This window comes from Haplochromis burtoni, unplaced genomic scaffold, assembly GCF_018398535.1.
Source record: "Haplochromis burtoni strain Fernald_Lab_line unplaced genomic scaffold, NCSU_Asbu1 Contig_139, whole genome shotgun sequence".
In the NCBI taxonomy this organism is placed as follows: domain Eukaryota; kingdom Metazoa; phylum Chordata; class Actinopteri; order Cichliformes; family Cichlidae; genus Haplochromis; species Haplochromis burtoni.
The window spans coordinates 474,629-491,035 of record NW_024582500.1 but is presented as its reverse complement, the minus strand read 5'-3'; the positions used below and the strand labels follow the sequence as shown (position 1 = coordinate 491,035).

The following is a 16,407-nucleotide window of genomic DNA, read 5'->3' as shown; positions in this document are numbered from 1 at the left end:
CAACACATCAAATGAAAAATAATTGATTCTACTAACAAGTGTGTGTGTGTGTGTGTGTGTGTGTGTGTGTGTGTGTGTGTGTGTGTGTGTGTGTGTGTGTTGTGTGTGAGAATGCGTGTACTCTATTGAGGACGCATCAGGATGAGCCTCATATTGTTCAAAATCTAATATCAGCACAGAAAGCAACATTCCAAGTGTAAACACACACACAACACACACACACACACACACACACACACACACACACACACACACACACACACACACACACACACTGTAATTGAGTCAATCTTGCAGAGTCCGTCCTGCTGCTGTAAATATAAACTGGAGCACCAAATGTGTATTAATCCACAGCTGAAAATAGTCCCCCGTGATACTAACATTTCTTTTCCTTTTAAAACATAAAAACACATATTTATTATGTTTTTAAAAACATACAATGTGAAGTAAGCAAGTCTTAGCAATAACAAGTCAATGTAACAAATTTGGGGACTTTAACTGATAATTACTAATAAAATATTAATTAAAAAAATACTAATATGATGCAATACATTATTTATCTTGAAGATGGAGCAGTTTGGGGTTTTTTTAAAGTTGGGTAGAGGTTTCAATTTCTGACCGTCTCCTGTTTGGTTTGAGGTGGGTGGGTGTGGCTCAGCTGGAACATAGTGATGTCAGAAATTAAACTGCACCAATAGGCAGAGACCAACACACACACTCCCAGCAAAGCAGATTATCTTTTTTTTTTTTTAATTTGAACTGTATAAATAGTGTCTCTGAATGTTTAATATACTCTTCATCATTGATTTTTTTCAATTTTACAGACAGATGTTTTTCTGGGTCTTTAACCTCCTAGGACCTGGTGTCCACATATGTGGACATCACATTTTGGGACGTCTAGACCAAAATACTTAATTTTTCTCTACAAGGGCCTGATATGCATTCAAGAGGACATTATGCTGCCACTGTTCTATCAAAATTTGAAACAAATGTCCTCATATGTGGATCTCATCTTTCTCAAAAACAAAAATTAGGTTAAAAAAAAATCTGGTAATTCTTTGTTTTTACATTATTTAGGTCCCAATCAGCCCAAATAGCAAAGAAAAATTAAAAATGCATGCCATGAAAGAGCTCGGGTCTTAGGCGGTGCCTCTTCTTAGTTTCTCCACTGTGGTGTTATTTAACATATCCTTTACATAAATGTGCAGAGCACTTTGGAAACCTGTTTAGAAGAAAAGACCATAATAAATAAAGTTGTAATGTTTTTAATATGCAGCACAGACATTCGGGTGGGGAAAAAAAAACTTAAATAAGATACACCGCAGGTTACGAATAATTATGGGGCCTCTGTGTATGTGCGTGGGTGGGTGCGTGTGGTTGTGTGTGCACTGAAGGAAACAGCTATCACAATTAGGCTGTTCTGTACGGTGTGCTAAAACAAATTATTCTTAAATGTTGCACTGAAATTGCAAAAAGGAAGGAAAAAAGGGGTAAAATCTTTACAGAAGATGATGAGAATTAGCTAATAAACACATGAACTTTCATCAATTATTCATTAAGCCAACATCATGACTATTTAAGCAACACAAACACAGTAAAAGCTAAGAGTTACTCTGCTCCCGAAGCTGCAGAAGATGACTGGAAGAATTGTGGGAAGTTTAAAATGCCTAAACACACAGCTGTATCGGAGTACAGCGGGCACACGGTGTTTGTTATTGATACTGTATTGTCTCTTCACATTGAGACGGTGAAAGGATTTTCTATTCACGACGTCTTCTTCATCTTCCTTAGCTGCAGTGATGGAATATGGCTGTAATCTACAGCTTCAATATAACATATATAAAAACGATATAATAAATCATTATGGAGAGGGGATTGGCTCAGCCGCTCTCCAAACACCATTGTCCTGTGAACAGCCCTTCTTATTGTCTTGAAATTCAATAGTCCCCCCTCCTCCTGTGCGTTTCTTTTTATTACTTGTCTCATTTATTGCGGTGCAGTGTCTCTTCATATCGGGCTTTGTAAATGAAGTTTTTGCAACAAAGGTTATTGAAATAAGACCACGGGATCCTGGAGGATAAGTGACGCCGGAGAGAGTTAATTGGCTTTTTGAATGTCGGATCCGAGCGTAGCCTGCTCTAGAGCAAGTTACCATGGCGATCTACCTGCGCTGCACAGTGGAGCACCTTTGTGAGCAGCTAGAGCTGAGCCCCGAGCTGGCCTGCTAATCTCTCCTCACAAGTGTGGGCTCAGGATTCCTTTATAAAAATCCATCTGTTCCAAATCTACCGAATGCAGCCTTCTCTATTTAGCCACACTGCTCCCTCCTCTTCAGCTCTGTGTTTAATTTTTCATTAAAAATTCAAAGCGGGGTTTGAAGGAACTTTGAATCTACCGTGTCATTTGGTGAGAAAACAAAACAGCTTACTCCAGTTAAATTTGTATCCTTTCCCCCTGAGGCGTCATTAAATTACCATTTAATCAAGTTTTATTACCTCCTCAGGTCGACCCAGAGCAGGGGTACCGGTGAGCAGGATGGCGCGCTTGGCGCTCTGAATGAGAGGAACGAGAATCTTCGTCCGCGCTGCGTTCCTGGATTTGAGATAATGCGACTCGTCCACCACCACCACGGCAAACCTTTGCCCGCTGAGTGCCTCCACCAGGGGGCGTGCATCTGTGGTGAGTAGGCCATAGCCCAGGACGGTCACTTTACTGCTACCAATGCCACTGAAAGGATAACAGCATACACATAAAAGACCAATAAAAAGAGTCACTTCTTTTAATGGTTTTCGTTAAACCAGTAGTGTGAAACCAATACAATAATGGGAGACAGAGATAGCTAACAATAGCCAAAGTAAAACGGGTAAAACCAGTGAACTTTAGATTCAAAATGAATAATGTGTTTATTACAATGTGTATCTGTAAACTACCTGTGATTGTGACACAAGAAACAAGAATATTATCAGGTTTCTATGGTTACAGTGAAACTAGTAACTCTGTGCTTGCTGTTTGTGCTTTTTCAATGATTGCTGTGTAACTGTTTTATTGACAATAAGCCTCATAAAAAGACCAAAACCAACAGTCTGTTATACCTTCTCATTGCTTAGAAATAGCCCAGAATTTATCCTTTTTAAAAAATGTTTTTTATAAAAAAAGTTTATTTAAAAAAATGCTCCAAAATCTTAGTAACTGACTTTTTGTATATGTGGAGGGGCTAAAGGCTAACTAACAAGTGACTGTACATTGTAGCCTCTAAAAGCTAATGAAAGCTTTAGACGTTAAGCTTGGGCCACATGATCTAAATTGTATTTAGTTAAAGATTTCCTCAAGTAGCTTCAAATGAAAGAGCTACAAAGTAAAAGCCAAAGATACATTTAGCATTTATATTGGAGCGTCAAACATTTGAGGATTAGTATCCAAATATTTTACTTAAGTGTTATATATAAGATTGTGTCCAATTATTAGCACGACAGGTTTAAATCAAAGGTGTTGTAGCACCTGTCAAGAGTATTTCTGTATGGATTAAATATGATTTCTGAGCCTTCCTCTCAAACCTACTGCATCCATAAGTGAAAGTAATTCTACAATGAAAAATAACAGACACGTAGTTTTTTAAGGCTTGTTAAACTCCTAAAACATGTCTGTACTACAGGTTTTAACAAAAGGAAATTATTTATTATTTGGGGAGTTTTGCAACTGTTTAGCCACAATATAATGTGTGTAAAAAAACACACGTGTCACTCATTGTTTTTAGCTGTATGGTACAAATAAAATATGATGTTTTTGACCTTGGGTACACCAACAGTACTTAGAGTATTAATTTATTTATCTAGTGCCAATTTATGGGTGATTTTCATGGAGTTTGTTGGCGATGAGTATATCACTGTAGCTTTTGAAGAAGCCCCCTTTAAAAGTAGTAAACGTGTAGTTTACAGCTTACAGTCAGGATTGTATACACACTCGACACCTGCTTAAATGTTCGGGTGTTATTGACTTGGCAACTGAGCCCTTAAGGTAAAGCAAACCAAGCTGTTTAAAAGAGCCTATGGACTTAAATACGTGTCAAGACACACACACACACACACACACAGACACACACACACACACACACACACACACCCCTTTCATCCATCTCCTTTTTTACGGCTTCATAGCAATTTCTATATTTTTCAGCTATGGTATGTGCAGCTCTGACACGGGTACACAGGCACAGATAAACAAACAAACACACAGGCGACATTCAGCTGCATGAAACTCAATAATGATCTCTGAGAAATCAAAAACATTTCCAGCATCTGTCAAGCTTTAATTCTTTGACTTCGCCGCACACGCAGGCGCTCACAGACACACATTTCCAAGCTGAAATAAACCTAAGGTGCCATTCATGTTCTACAAAGCCACAAGTGAGTCAAAATACCGAGAGGAGGTGCTGCATAATTTTTTCTTGCCTCCTCGTTCAGTCATTAACACATCCAGTTCAAGGACACGTTTTCCCCAGAAGGCTTTCACAACCTCTTTGCACCTCATCTGTGATGCTGGGAGTGTCCCTGTCCCCCCCCCCATCTAATCCAAGTCACAAATATAGAAAGTTTATGTCATTCAAAAATTAGAAAGAAAAAAAAACTAGGGGAAAGTTGAGAAGATGAAAAAGTAGATGTTTTCTAAGCTTACATGCAACATTAATCCACAATACAGAAACCTGAATCAGTGCAAACAAAATGAAGCACGTTCCAGCACCAGCATTTTTCCTTCCTGCGTGGGAAAAAATAAATAAATAAAATAAATTCAGCTCTTGTTCAATATCGCAGACGTCGCCTTGACATGATTTGTCTGTCAGTGCTGTCAAACATCGGCCCCTGCTGGCTCTTGACACCAGGGGACACTTTGAGATTAATTTATCGTGCCCAGCTTTGCCGTCTATCACGCTGCCTCCGCTTCACACAGTGTGACCGTGAACGTTCGCGCTTTTATTACGTCTTTTTAGAGTAAATGATTAGCAGAGGGCCGGAGAGAAGAAGTCGTAACAAGAGATGTTAGATGCTGCTGTGCAGCTTATTGTAAGGGCAACGACGCTTTAAATTCAAGTAATGGCTGCCGCCGTCCACTCGCACAATACTTTGCATGGATATTATGAGTACTGAAGAGACCCTGAGTGAGCTTCTACACAGGAAAACCAAAGTTATCGGTGGAAACATGATTAGTTTACCATTAAATGTTTTAGCAGCAGACATTCTTTTTTTGGGGGGCTTGAAACCAGAGAATTGATTATATTCTATAAAATCAAACTACAAGTCTTTCTTTTAGAGTTACTTACATGTGTTAAAAAAGGAAGGAAACAGCTGCCCAAAATTCCTGTGTATGTTCTATCAAAGGATTATCAGCTGAAGCTGAACTAAAGTCAGGCCGTACCTTCATGCAGTACCACTTTGTGCCACAGCATGGTGTATTGAGTCAATATATTTAACCAGTCAAGCGTGATGTTTGCTTATAAATGTATTGTGCAATTTAATTTAAAAAAAAACAAACAAAACTCACACTGATGGTGTTGAAGTCAAGAACTCACAAACTCTCATGTATCAAATATGATACACTTGGCGTTACAGGGTTCAAAAACAGTACCTTTAAGTACCTTTATGTGATTTTAAGCCAGTATCGAGCTTCCCTTCTGCAACGCTCTGTAAACGAGACAGCATCGAATAATGTGCACGCTAAGTCACACCACAAAACAAACAAAAAATTAATAATTCACCATCTATCCAGAATTTCACAACCACAGCAGCAGTAATGTGCAGTTTGATGCTACAAACCGCTGCTTTAATAATAAGCCGTTAAGCTACTGTAGTCTTTGTCATTGTGACAATATTAGCCTTTGATTTGGAGTAGAACAAATTGCTTATTCTATATTTAGGAGATCATTCAACTTGATCTTAAAAATACATTTTAATAAGGACCTGCTCCACCTGTTGAGCGCTATTTGTGAACAGTTGGGAGCATTTAAGAATTAAGAGAGAGATGAGCCTTCAGGATGTGGTGGAGACCAAAAATAGACAGAAACTCCATTTGATTTCTAGTTTTGCTGTTAAATGTAAACAAGCAGCTATTGTGTTTAGAGCTTTAGTTTAATAAAACAGTCAAACCAGCTTTAGGAACGTCAGAAGAGTCAAAACCAAAATTTAGTCCCAGTAAAACCAGACACTAAGAGGCTGACATGAGTATGGAGGTGATTTTTAGGGATGAAGGTCAAACGGGGTAATGTGGTGCGATGACCTACATGGTGTGGCTCTTGTTCTCCACCAAATTGATGTCTCCAGGCTGCAGCTCGGGGATCCACCTCTCCAGCTCTTCGATCCAGGGGTACTTGAGGGACGAGGGCACCACCACCAGGAGGGGCCACTCCTGCCTGAAGGTGTACGCCACTGCGATGGCCTGCACGGTCTTCCCGAGACCCATCTGGGCCCACCAAACAACAACACATGGCGAATGGGGAGAAAAACAAGTCAATTGTGCACTGACTCTGTGGCAAATTGCATATGACGGCTGAGCTGATGTGAGGCCCAAGAGTAATAAGGTCTCAGAATGATTCTAGTGTCAAAACCGATTAAGCACGTGGGAGTGCAGCAGAGGGCTGACAAATTAATTTGGAAGGCATGCAGCAAACTCTCAGGTTCTTTTTTTTGGAAAATAGATTTCCTGAGCCAGCGTTGTGTGTGCTTACCTCATCGGCAATCATACATCTGTAAAACAAAAGGAAAAACTTTATCAGACAGGTTTCACACTTTGTAGAGCTGATGAGAAGGTAATGGCTTCTATATATGACAGACGTTATAGTTTACATATAAAGACATCAGGTCCTCCAACTAGAGAGAATCATTACAGAAGCCTTAATAACCTGCAGTCACACCCCAACGTCTCAGACTTTTGTGGGTCATGTACACAAAGTAAAAGTTAACATAAACCAACAGCAAGGATTTCTGGACATACAACAAAACTAAAACTACTAATGTACGTCTGCAGGACTTCTTGCTATTCAATATTTATGTTGTTGTTTCTGTTGAGTTTGAGATACTGCATCTAATGCAGCAGAGTACCTTTGCAGACCACAATGTTTATGTATTTGGGTTCATTCAGTTCCTAAAAACAACAAAAAAAACCCTCGCTGACTGCTGTAGAAGCCGGTGTTCCACTCTCTGTCTCGTAGGCAGCAACAAATTTAATTCAGGTCAATTCATTGGGGAGAACTTGAGCATTTTTATTTCTATTGAGTAGTGTTATTTGGGATTTATGGTCCCACATTGGTGCCTGTTTGTCTAACTCTTTGGCTATGCGGGGACAGGGACTGTGGGAATTCAACCAACAGTCCTTCAAAAAGCCAACGGATATGACGATACACGTAAGTAGAATTCTGATTGGTTGAAGAGTTGACTTGAAGAGGAAAATGAGTCATGGAGCATACCCCAAAGGAGAAGAAGCAAGCTCTATACTGTAAGTATATAAATAATAGAAGCCATCAGATCAGTATTTTTTGGTAAAAATGTTGGTATACACCCGCCCCCAACAATATATGGCAAAGTCCCCGACGAATACGGGCACATTATTACTGTAGCACAAATACGTGATTCATTCCTATATTTTTGCCATCTACTTTACAGTGTAGTACTCACACAGTGTGCGTGAAAATAAGTGCAATGTAAGAGGAAAGCTTTAAAATGTAACCATTAACATTTAAATGCATTTAAAAAAAGAATACTTCTTTTCCAAACATGAGTGTTACACTACCATCATGGAAGAGCTTTTGGCTCGGTACATTCTCGGGGAGAATGCAGCATTATGACTAACAAGAGCTGAAAAAAATAATCAATTAATCCCATTAGTCAGTCTACGGAAAATGGGCAGCTGCTATGACAATGAATTAATCATTTAATTATCAATCAAAAATAGCTGATTTACTGGTTGCTTATCATTAGGGTCCTAATGTTGTTTACATCTGAAATCCAAGCTTTTTATGGAGGGGGAGATGAGCCATGACTGAACCTATGAACGCTCACCTAACGTGGCTCTCTCATATGACATTGTTTAGCAACCGAACTATGTTATGGATTAACAGATATATCTGCCAAATACCTGTAATCGGTCATTATTACCCCTGATGTGGTTAGCTGGGATTAGTTGATATTTACTGTCACATCAATTCTGATGACTAAATGGAAAAAATAATGAGTTGAAGAGTTAGTAAGTAGATTTTATTTATTTAGGACATTTGTAAAATCCTAAAATTCAAATGACACACATTCACATTACATACATAAATATCAAAGAAACAACCTATTGCAGAGATCAGCAAAAAAAAAGGTCGTAAAGAAAGTCGCAGCTGAGGTTTGTCTGAGGTCACTTGGGAGGTCATCCCAGAGTCTTGGTGCAACACCAGCAAAGGCACGACTAGGGATGGGTATCGTTTAGGTTTTATCCGATACCGGTGCCAAATCGGTACTTTTGAAACGGTGCCGGTGCTTAAAGAATGGAGAACACAAACTTTGTCCAAAAACCTCTCATGTTCAGCTGTTTTTTTGTAAAAAGATAACAATGTTAGCCTTTTCTGCAGCTATGTGGCATATATGGCATCACTCTTGGCTGGAAGCAGTGCTTAAACAATGGAAAAAACACAAACTTAAACCCTCTCATGTTTAACTGTTTTCCACTTTTTCTTTGGTCATTTTAGCCTTTTTGGCCAGGGTGAAGGGAGTATCTGCCATCAAACAAGAGGACAGCCGCATGTAGCTATGATGGTGTTTGCTAGTTCACCTTACGTGCATTAATGTAATAACGTGGTTAGCCTACTCAACGTAAATTACACACGAACAACATGAAGCTACTCATGCAGAGAAGAACGGCTGCTGCTGCATCATCATCCTCATCATTTCTGCTACACTGGCAGGGCTAGGGGCCAGGACTGTACTCTTCGGGTTTTTGGGGGATGTTGCTCCGGGTCCGATAACTGGCAACCCACCCGACGTGCACAGTGTGAGGTCTCGCAGCAAGCTATCAAATACGGCGCATTTCTCGGCTTTTAAAAAAAACGCTATGCGTCGCCAGCTGTTTAATCGGATTCTTGGTGTTACCTCCTTTGACAGTATCACAGTATCAGCTTAAAGCACTTGTTGCAGGCTGCTGAGTTTGCATATTTTGCTGTGAAGTACAGCCAGACTTTTGACCGCTTCGCCTTGGACATTTTTAATCTGTAGCTCTGCTCTAACAGAACGTACGTACCTGGGCCCGCCTACTATCCTCAGAAACGTAAAATGATTGGCTAGAAGTGTATCACAGCTCAGGAAAAAAAAGCACCGAAATAAAGCACCGAAATGTGCGCTGCTTTTCGGTCTGGTTACTACCGTTTATGTCAGAACCGGTGCCATCATGGCACCGGACACCGGTACCCATCCCTAGGCACGACTCTCTTTTGAAATAAGCTTTGACCACCTGGTGGGGAAGAGTGATGGGGAAGCAGACTTCAACGATCTCCAGGGAGTGTAACACAAGACCATTTAAGGCTTTAAACCAGGGGTGGGCAATCTCAGTCCACGAGGGCCGGTGTCCCTGCAGGTTTTAGATGTGTCCTTAAACCAACACAGCTGATTTAAATTGCTAAATTAGCTCCTCAACATGTCCTGAAGTTCTCCAGAGGCCTGGTAACGAACTAATCATGTGATTCAGGTGTGTTGACCCAAGGTGAGATCTAAAACCTGCAGGGACACCGGCCCTCGTGGACTGAGATTGCCCACCCCTGCTTTAAACACAAACAGCGCTGCTTTATGCTCGATCCTGTAATGCACGGGAAGCCGATGCAAGGCTGTCAATGCTGGAGTAATGTGAGCTCTCTTTTTTGTCCCAGTCAATTATCTTACTAAGGCTCTTTGAATTATAAGTAAGCTAGAGATGACTAACTCTAGTACACAGTGCGTTACAGTAGTCCAGTCTAGGTGTACTAAAAGATTGCATAGCCTTTGACAACTCTGTCGACAGCATTTATTAGTTTGTCAAGTTTCAAATTTGTGTCAAAGAAAAAATGCTGCTGAAAATGGTATAGAGTACTGAGTATTTCCTAGTTTAAATTCAGGTATTGTGACAACTTTTTCTGGAAGTATTTTGCATTTAGGACAAACGATGTTAACCGAGAAGAAATCACATGCAATGAGTTCTGCAGACTTACTCAACTGACTGAAAACACACCACAAACTGATGATTCGTGTGTGAAGGCCAAGAAAAGCGATGACTGCCAACATTAATTGTCCAACGACTCACAGAGCCATAAAAGCGAGCCAGCGCACGTCAGCGCACCCATCCAGCTCACAAACACGCGCCGAAATCACCAACGCAATCACCAGAACGCATCTCCGCTAAAACACAGCGAGTAATGAAGGCTTTGGGAAAATAGTCAGTAAGAAAGACTTTTAGGAGATGCACTCAGGCCATCACAGTGTAAAGAATAATAGTGACAAATAATTGTGATAATCACGTTGATCATAACTGTGCAGCCCTGCTTACTATCTAGTCTTCCATTCATGCCGCACATTGTAAGGTACAATGAGAGCGCGACACAGTCCTTGGCTCAAGTTGTCGCTGTGGAAAAAGTGCAACTAGATCAACCTCTGGTTCTCCCTGCCCAGTGGGTTTGGGCCCATTGTCGTGACCTTGCCTATTCATAAATGCTTCCAACATCATGTCAGAGCAAACAGTGCGACGGAGCGGCTCTGAATGCCTCAGACACCGTCTCTCATTATTCTTTCTCCTCCTCCCTCTCTTCCTCTCCCCATCTCCGCCCCATTTCTCTCTTTCAGCTGAGGAACATGATTAATGTGCACCTTGCCACTGGTGGTTTTTCTAATTGCCAGCACACCGGCCCAGTCAGCGCAATGCACACACACACACACAGTGTCACACCAAGCGTCTGTGAAAAATGCACACAATAGACATGCAAAAATACACACCAGACACACAGACACGAACAAAAAGAAGCGAACACATATATAGATACAGTATATGTGCTCGCGCATCCAGCCGCCCACACACACACACACACACACACACACACACACACACACACACACACACACACACACACACAGGAGAGGGAGTGCAGCTGGGGCAGGTGCTTGCCATTTCTCAACACATTAATCATCCTCCTTTAAATAACCTGAGTGTCGTCTTGACGGTTTGAGACTGCGAGCATGCTGCAGTGCTGTTGCCTGACGACGGCACGCTCTCCGTCACAGCACCTTTCTAATGTTATCTCTGAAACCCACAAGCCCCAAAGTGTCAGGAAACGGGCTCCGGCGCCTCCCAAGCTGGCAGTGATGATTTGATGACTTTGACCTCTGCGCGGTGAAGCACGGTGCGGGCTCGGCGTGTAACCCCAATCTTCCAAAGCTCCGTTAAGGCTCTCTTCTGAGGACTGGACCTGTGCTGCTCTCTGGTCAGTGGAGTAAACTGCTCACGAGGTTAGACGCTGGATAAAAGGCTGACTTAAAGGGTGCTTCAGAATGGGCTCACTCTGATTGCGCACACAGTTACGGGCTCATAGTGCAGTCTTGCTCTATAGTGTGAATCAAAACAAAGCAGGAAATGTTGAAGCAGGTTCTCACATGTTTTGATAGCATCTATGCCTTGAAAAAGGATATTATAAACCTTAGTTAAACAAAGAAATGTTCAGCTTTTGCTCCTGGCTTTTTTGTGCTCACAAAAAACTGTCAGAAAGCCCTTTTAGTTCTCTTCTTTCCCCACAAGGGAGAAAAATCTAATTACAAAAAAACAAAGCTAGTGTTTCCCAAAGTAATCATAATGTTTTGCTGTTTTTATTGTAGATTTTTAATATCACTACACCTCTGCTGAACTATGGTTTTTATATTCTGTTTTCAGCCACTTCCAGAAAGAAAGGAAGAAGCAGCAGACAGAAAAATAATCACATTTAAAACAGCAATGACCTCTAAAGATGCCGTTCTTCAGGAGCTCTGATTACAGATAATAGTTTCTGTTCATCATATAAAAACAGCAAGGACTGAAAGAATACTGTGCAGCATTTGAGAAGAAATAACATGATTTTCTTGTTGAAATTGAAAGGTTGCTCATTTCAGGATGTCCAGAGGTTTTGCTGCTACATTCTTATTATTGAGGATGTAAGAATCCTGCACGGCAGAAAAAGCCTCCTTCTGCTAACCAGACTCAAAGTGAGGGTCTGACCTTTGGCCGGGCAGTCACCCCCACCACCGCAATCAAATGACCTCGGTCCTCTTTTATTTTTATTGAGTGATGAAAGAAATCTTAGTTTCATCCATGATTCAGGTTTAAAATGCCATAAACAAATCAGCTCAGTTATCAGTACTGGCATTTTCCATTTCAGATAACTTGAACAATTACCGTCATCAAAAGTATAGTCAGTCGGCCATTTTTAGCCTGAAGTTGTTCAAAAACGCAGCAGCCAAACTTTCTTGCTGCTACCAAGAAGCGAGCCCATGGCTGTGCTGTACTGGCAGTTTTGTCTTTGCTTTTAAAACACGACACGAGCTGTCGCCAGGACCAAACTGGATGGAGCATTTTCATTCCTCGGCCCTAAACTGTTGAACAGTTTGGGGTCCGCAATTAGACTTTTCACTCTCTTGATGTTTTTTAAACCTCTGTTCTTCTCCTCAGTCTCCTAATGATCATCATGGAGCCGTTCCTGACTCTGTATATTGTGCTCATTTCAATAAACACCTTTCTCCTTATTTATAGTGTTTTAAATCACATGTGTCTAATCTCACTGTAAATCCCTTTGGTTAGAGCAGCTGTTGCTTTTAAACGCACGCTATAAATAAAAGACTTGATTTCATAACTGCTAGCTAAAGTTAGCCAACTTTCATCTGCTGACTCTTTAATGTTTACATATGTGCTATGGCCAATGCTAGCTTTTGCCACACATTTACATTCTCTTCATTTCAGGACAAAATATCACAGCTGAATGATGTTCACAAACTGATATCAGGTCATGTGAAGACAGATGCTGCTTTTGGGTTTGAAAGTTAAACTATGGACATATTCAAACTTGGTGAACATGGTCACAGGTGAATCTGTGCAACTTAATTTCATTAACTTTTATTAAGATGTACTCGATTTTATAACTTTGCACTTTGCAACTGCCAGTCTCTTGCCACACATTAAATATAATATGTTCCTTTTATGGTCTGTAGGTGTAGGCGTGCTCTTACATTATGAACTTCATTTTTTTTTTGTTATGTTTAATCATAATCTTTTTCTTCTCCTGAGTCTATTACATTACATAAAGTATATGAATGCACTGTAAGTTTGGCCATAACAACGCATTTATTCTTAAAACGTTATCAAATGATTAAGTGAACGTATTGTTTATGTTTCAATGTGTTAAGTGTTTCTCAAAAAAAATAAAAGTATTTTCTCAAATACACAAATTGAACCCAGCAGGCTGGAACATTTATTTACGATGTGCCACCTCCGTACTTTGTTTCTATAAAAACCTCTTTACATCCTGGATGGATACGGTCCAAACAATAGAAAGTTACCTATTAAGGCGACAGGTTACTAATGGTGGGTGAAATTTTTCATGCTGTTTAATGAAATGCATCCCCTGCTGCTTTCACAAAACAAAATCTATCCTATTATATTGATAAAAAAAATTATAGCAAATTTCATGCCTTATTAGGAAGAAATGGAATTTAGAGCACCTTAGGAAGCAAATATGAAAACTAGTTTTTTATTTATAAGGGAGATACAAGACCCAGTCACTCCCTTTAGATTACTGCTAAGACGTGTCAAAAAACAGTCTAATTAATAAATTGCTGCGTCATATTATGGCAAATGCAAAGCTTGATCCATACTAGAAAACAAAAGTAAGTATGATGAACTGTGAAGGCATTCAGGTGACAAAAGGTTGTGATGTTTAAATGATGTTTGCTTTGCTGCGTCACCATGCCTGTCTGAATGACAAAGGAACTGCTGCAGCGCTACTTTAAACTTTGAAACTTTTTTATTCAGTTTTATTTATGTAACACTAAATCACATCAGCAGCTACCTCAAGGTGCTTTATACTGTAAATTAAAGACCCTACAATAATACAGAGAAAACCTCCTCTATCAGACAACCCACTATGAGCAAGCATTTGGTGACAGTGGGAATGAAAAACTCCCTTTGAACAGGAAGAAATTTGTTGTCATTTGCTGCCCTTGCTAGTAGCAGTAGCGGTCTGGACTTTCCTTTGCCTCCAGAGCAGCCTCAATTCTTTGCGGTATATATTTAAGTTACTGGAAGCATTCCTCAGAGATCCTGGCCCATGGTCACATGATCACACAGCTGCTGCAGATTTGTCAGCTGCACATATTTGATGCAAGTCTCCTTTTCCTTCAAATCCATTGCTGAATTGAGATTTGGTAATTGTGGAGGCCATTTGAGTACAATGAACTTATCATCATGTTCGACAAAGCAGTTCGAAATGATCTGAGCTTTGTGACGTGGCACCTGGAAGCAGCCATTATGGATACACCAATAGCGGTCGTTTTCCATTACGCTACAACAAAGCAGGATGTCGAAACGACGGTATGCCTGCTGCTCAGTGTATGACTTTCTCTCAGACTTGGGGACTATGGTGTTGTTTTTTGTGTAGCCATTTCCCTTGTTGACAGGTTTCAAAAGTGGCAGTGCCGATATTTGCAAAGCAGATGCTCCCATGACTCATTGAGTGACGGCACTGACTACCCAATTATGGCATGCAGTCTGTTGACGTCACATTTTCAGATCACCTCAGATGGAATCCTAGGTACCTTAAAAGTACCAGGTACTTCCTCCTAATGGAAAAGCCTAAAAACCAGGTTGAGCCATGCCAACCCAAGAAGGTACTAGTGGAAAAGGGTTATGTGGTTGTAAAGGGATGGACATGGTCACCAACAATTCTCGGGTAGGCGGTGTCACTTAAGCATGTCAGTTGTTTTCAATGGGCCCAAAGTGCACCAAGAAAATATCCCCTACACCACCACCTGAACCAGCACTACAACAAAGGATGGATTCACTGCACATGTCCAAACCATCTCTGACTTTATCCCCAAACCACTCAACCTGAGTTATCCGACTGCTCTCTTGCTGCCTCCTAACACACCTTCCCCCTCTTCAGCCAATAGTAGCAGTGGAGGCAGTTATTTTTAACCTGGGCCCAGACTGTTCCAACATACAGATCTGATTCTTTATCACCTGTATGTTTGATTTGGCAAAGCCTTAACCCCGAATGCCCTTCCTGACACAACTCTCTCCATTTATCTGGGCTTGGGACCAACACTAGGAGTACACTAGCTTGTATCCCCTGTGGCTGGTTTACACTGACCCCTGACATCAACAAGTGTTTTTCACCTGGGGAATTGGTGCTCACTGGGTTTTTCCTCTCCTTCAGACCATTCTACAGAAACCCTAGTAAAACATTTTGTCATCATCTGAAAAACTGCCATTCTACATTCAAAGACATTTAAATGACCTTTCTTCCCTATTCTGATGCTGGGTTTGAACTTCAACAAATTCTCTACCATGTCAACATGTTACCAGGCTGATTAGATATTTGAATACTACGCAGCCTACATAAGTGGCCGACGCCATTACCAGCATTTATTCTTATGCTGGTGTGCTGAGGAAACAATGGCACCTGACGACATCGATGTCAGAGTTAACTGAAGTTTCATTTCTAGGATGATGCAGAAAGGTTTTGCAGTTACAGCGTACCAGTGGCACAGACTTACTGTATAAATCTATTTCTTTGTGCCAAACAAAATGTCCAAATGAAAGTATCAAAGAGCCTGTGAAAGGGCCTGAATGGGAGGTTGTGTTTAGGTAGGTGTTTGATGAAAATAGTGTAGTTATTAAGTCAAGTTTCTAAAAAATAAACTCTTAATAAGTAGATTCAAATAAGATAAAATACACTGTTGCTGATTTAGTTGTGGGGTTTAAAGTTTCAGAGAAATGCTCTCTATGAATGATATCCATCGAGCACCAAGCCTCATTAGCCCAAATGATTTTATGAAAGCACTCTGTGTACAGTCTTTATATTAGGAATAGTTATTACGGTTCTGTAAATATGGTTTAAACTCATGCACCTACATTTATTCAGAGAACAAAACTCTATATGTGGGCCATTACAGGGAGAAAGAATACAGCATTGACCTCCTCTGGCATCAGCACAGCATTTCTTATTCAATAAAAGCAGAGGCAGTTCCTTACAATAATATTTAGGACAAATTAGAGCAGGTTAGACTGCAGCACATGGCTGGTTTCAAGCTACGGTCAACACCTTTCATCACCTTAATGAAAGCGACCAGGAGGTCTTAATGGATGCACTTTAACTCAAATTAATGCTGTTGTTTTTTTCAC

General features: G+C 40.5%; 1 protein-coding gene across 7 annotated transcripts in view; it reads right to left on the bottom strand.

Moving 5' to 3' along the window:
- zranb3 (zinc finger, RAN-binding domain containing 3) overlaps positions 1-16,407 on the bottom strand; it is a 143,815-nt gene that overhangs the window by 119,296 nt on the left and 8,112 nt on the right. For all 7 annotated transcript variants that reach the window (XM_005933920.3, XM_005933919.3, XM_005933923.3 and 4 more), the window contains exons 3-5: positions 6,716-6,734; positions 6,272-6,450; positions 2,496-2,727 (exon numbers count right to left, since the gene is read on the bottom strand). In XM_005933920.3, the coding sequence (XP_005933982.1) occupies positions 2,496-2,727; positions 6,272-6,450; positions 6,716-6,734 (430 nt within the window). The remainder of the gene's footprint in view (positions 1-2,495; positions 2,728-6,271; positions 6,451-6,715; positions 6,735-16,407) is intronic.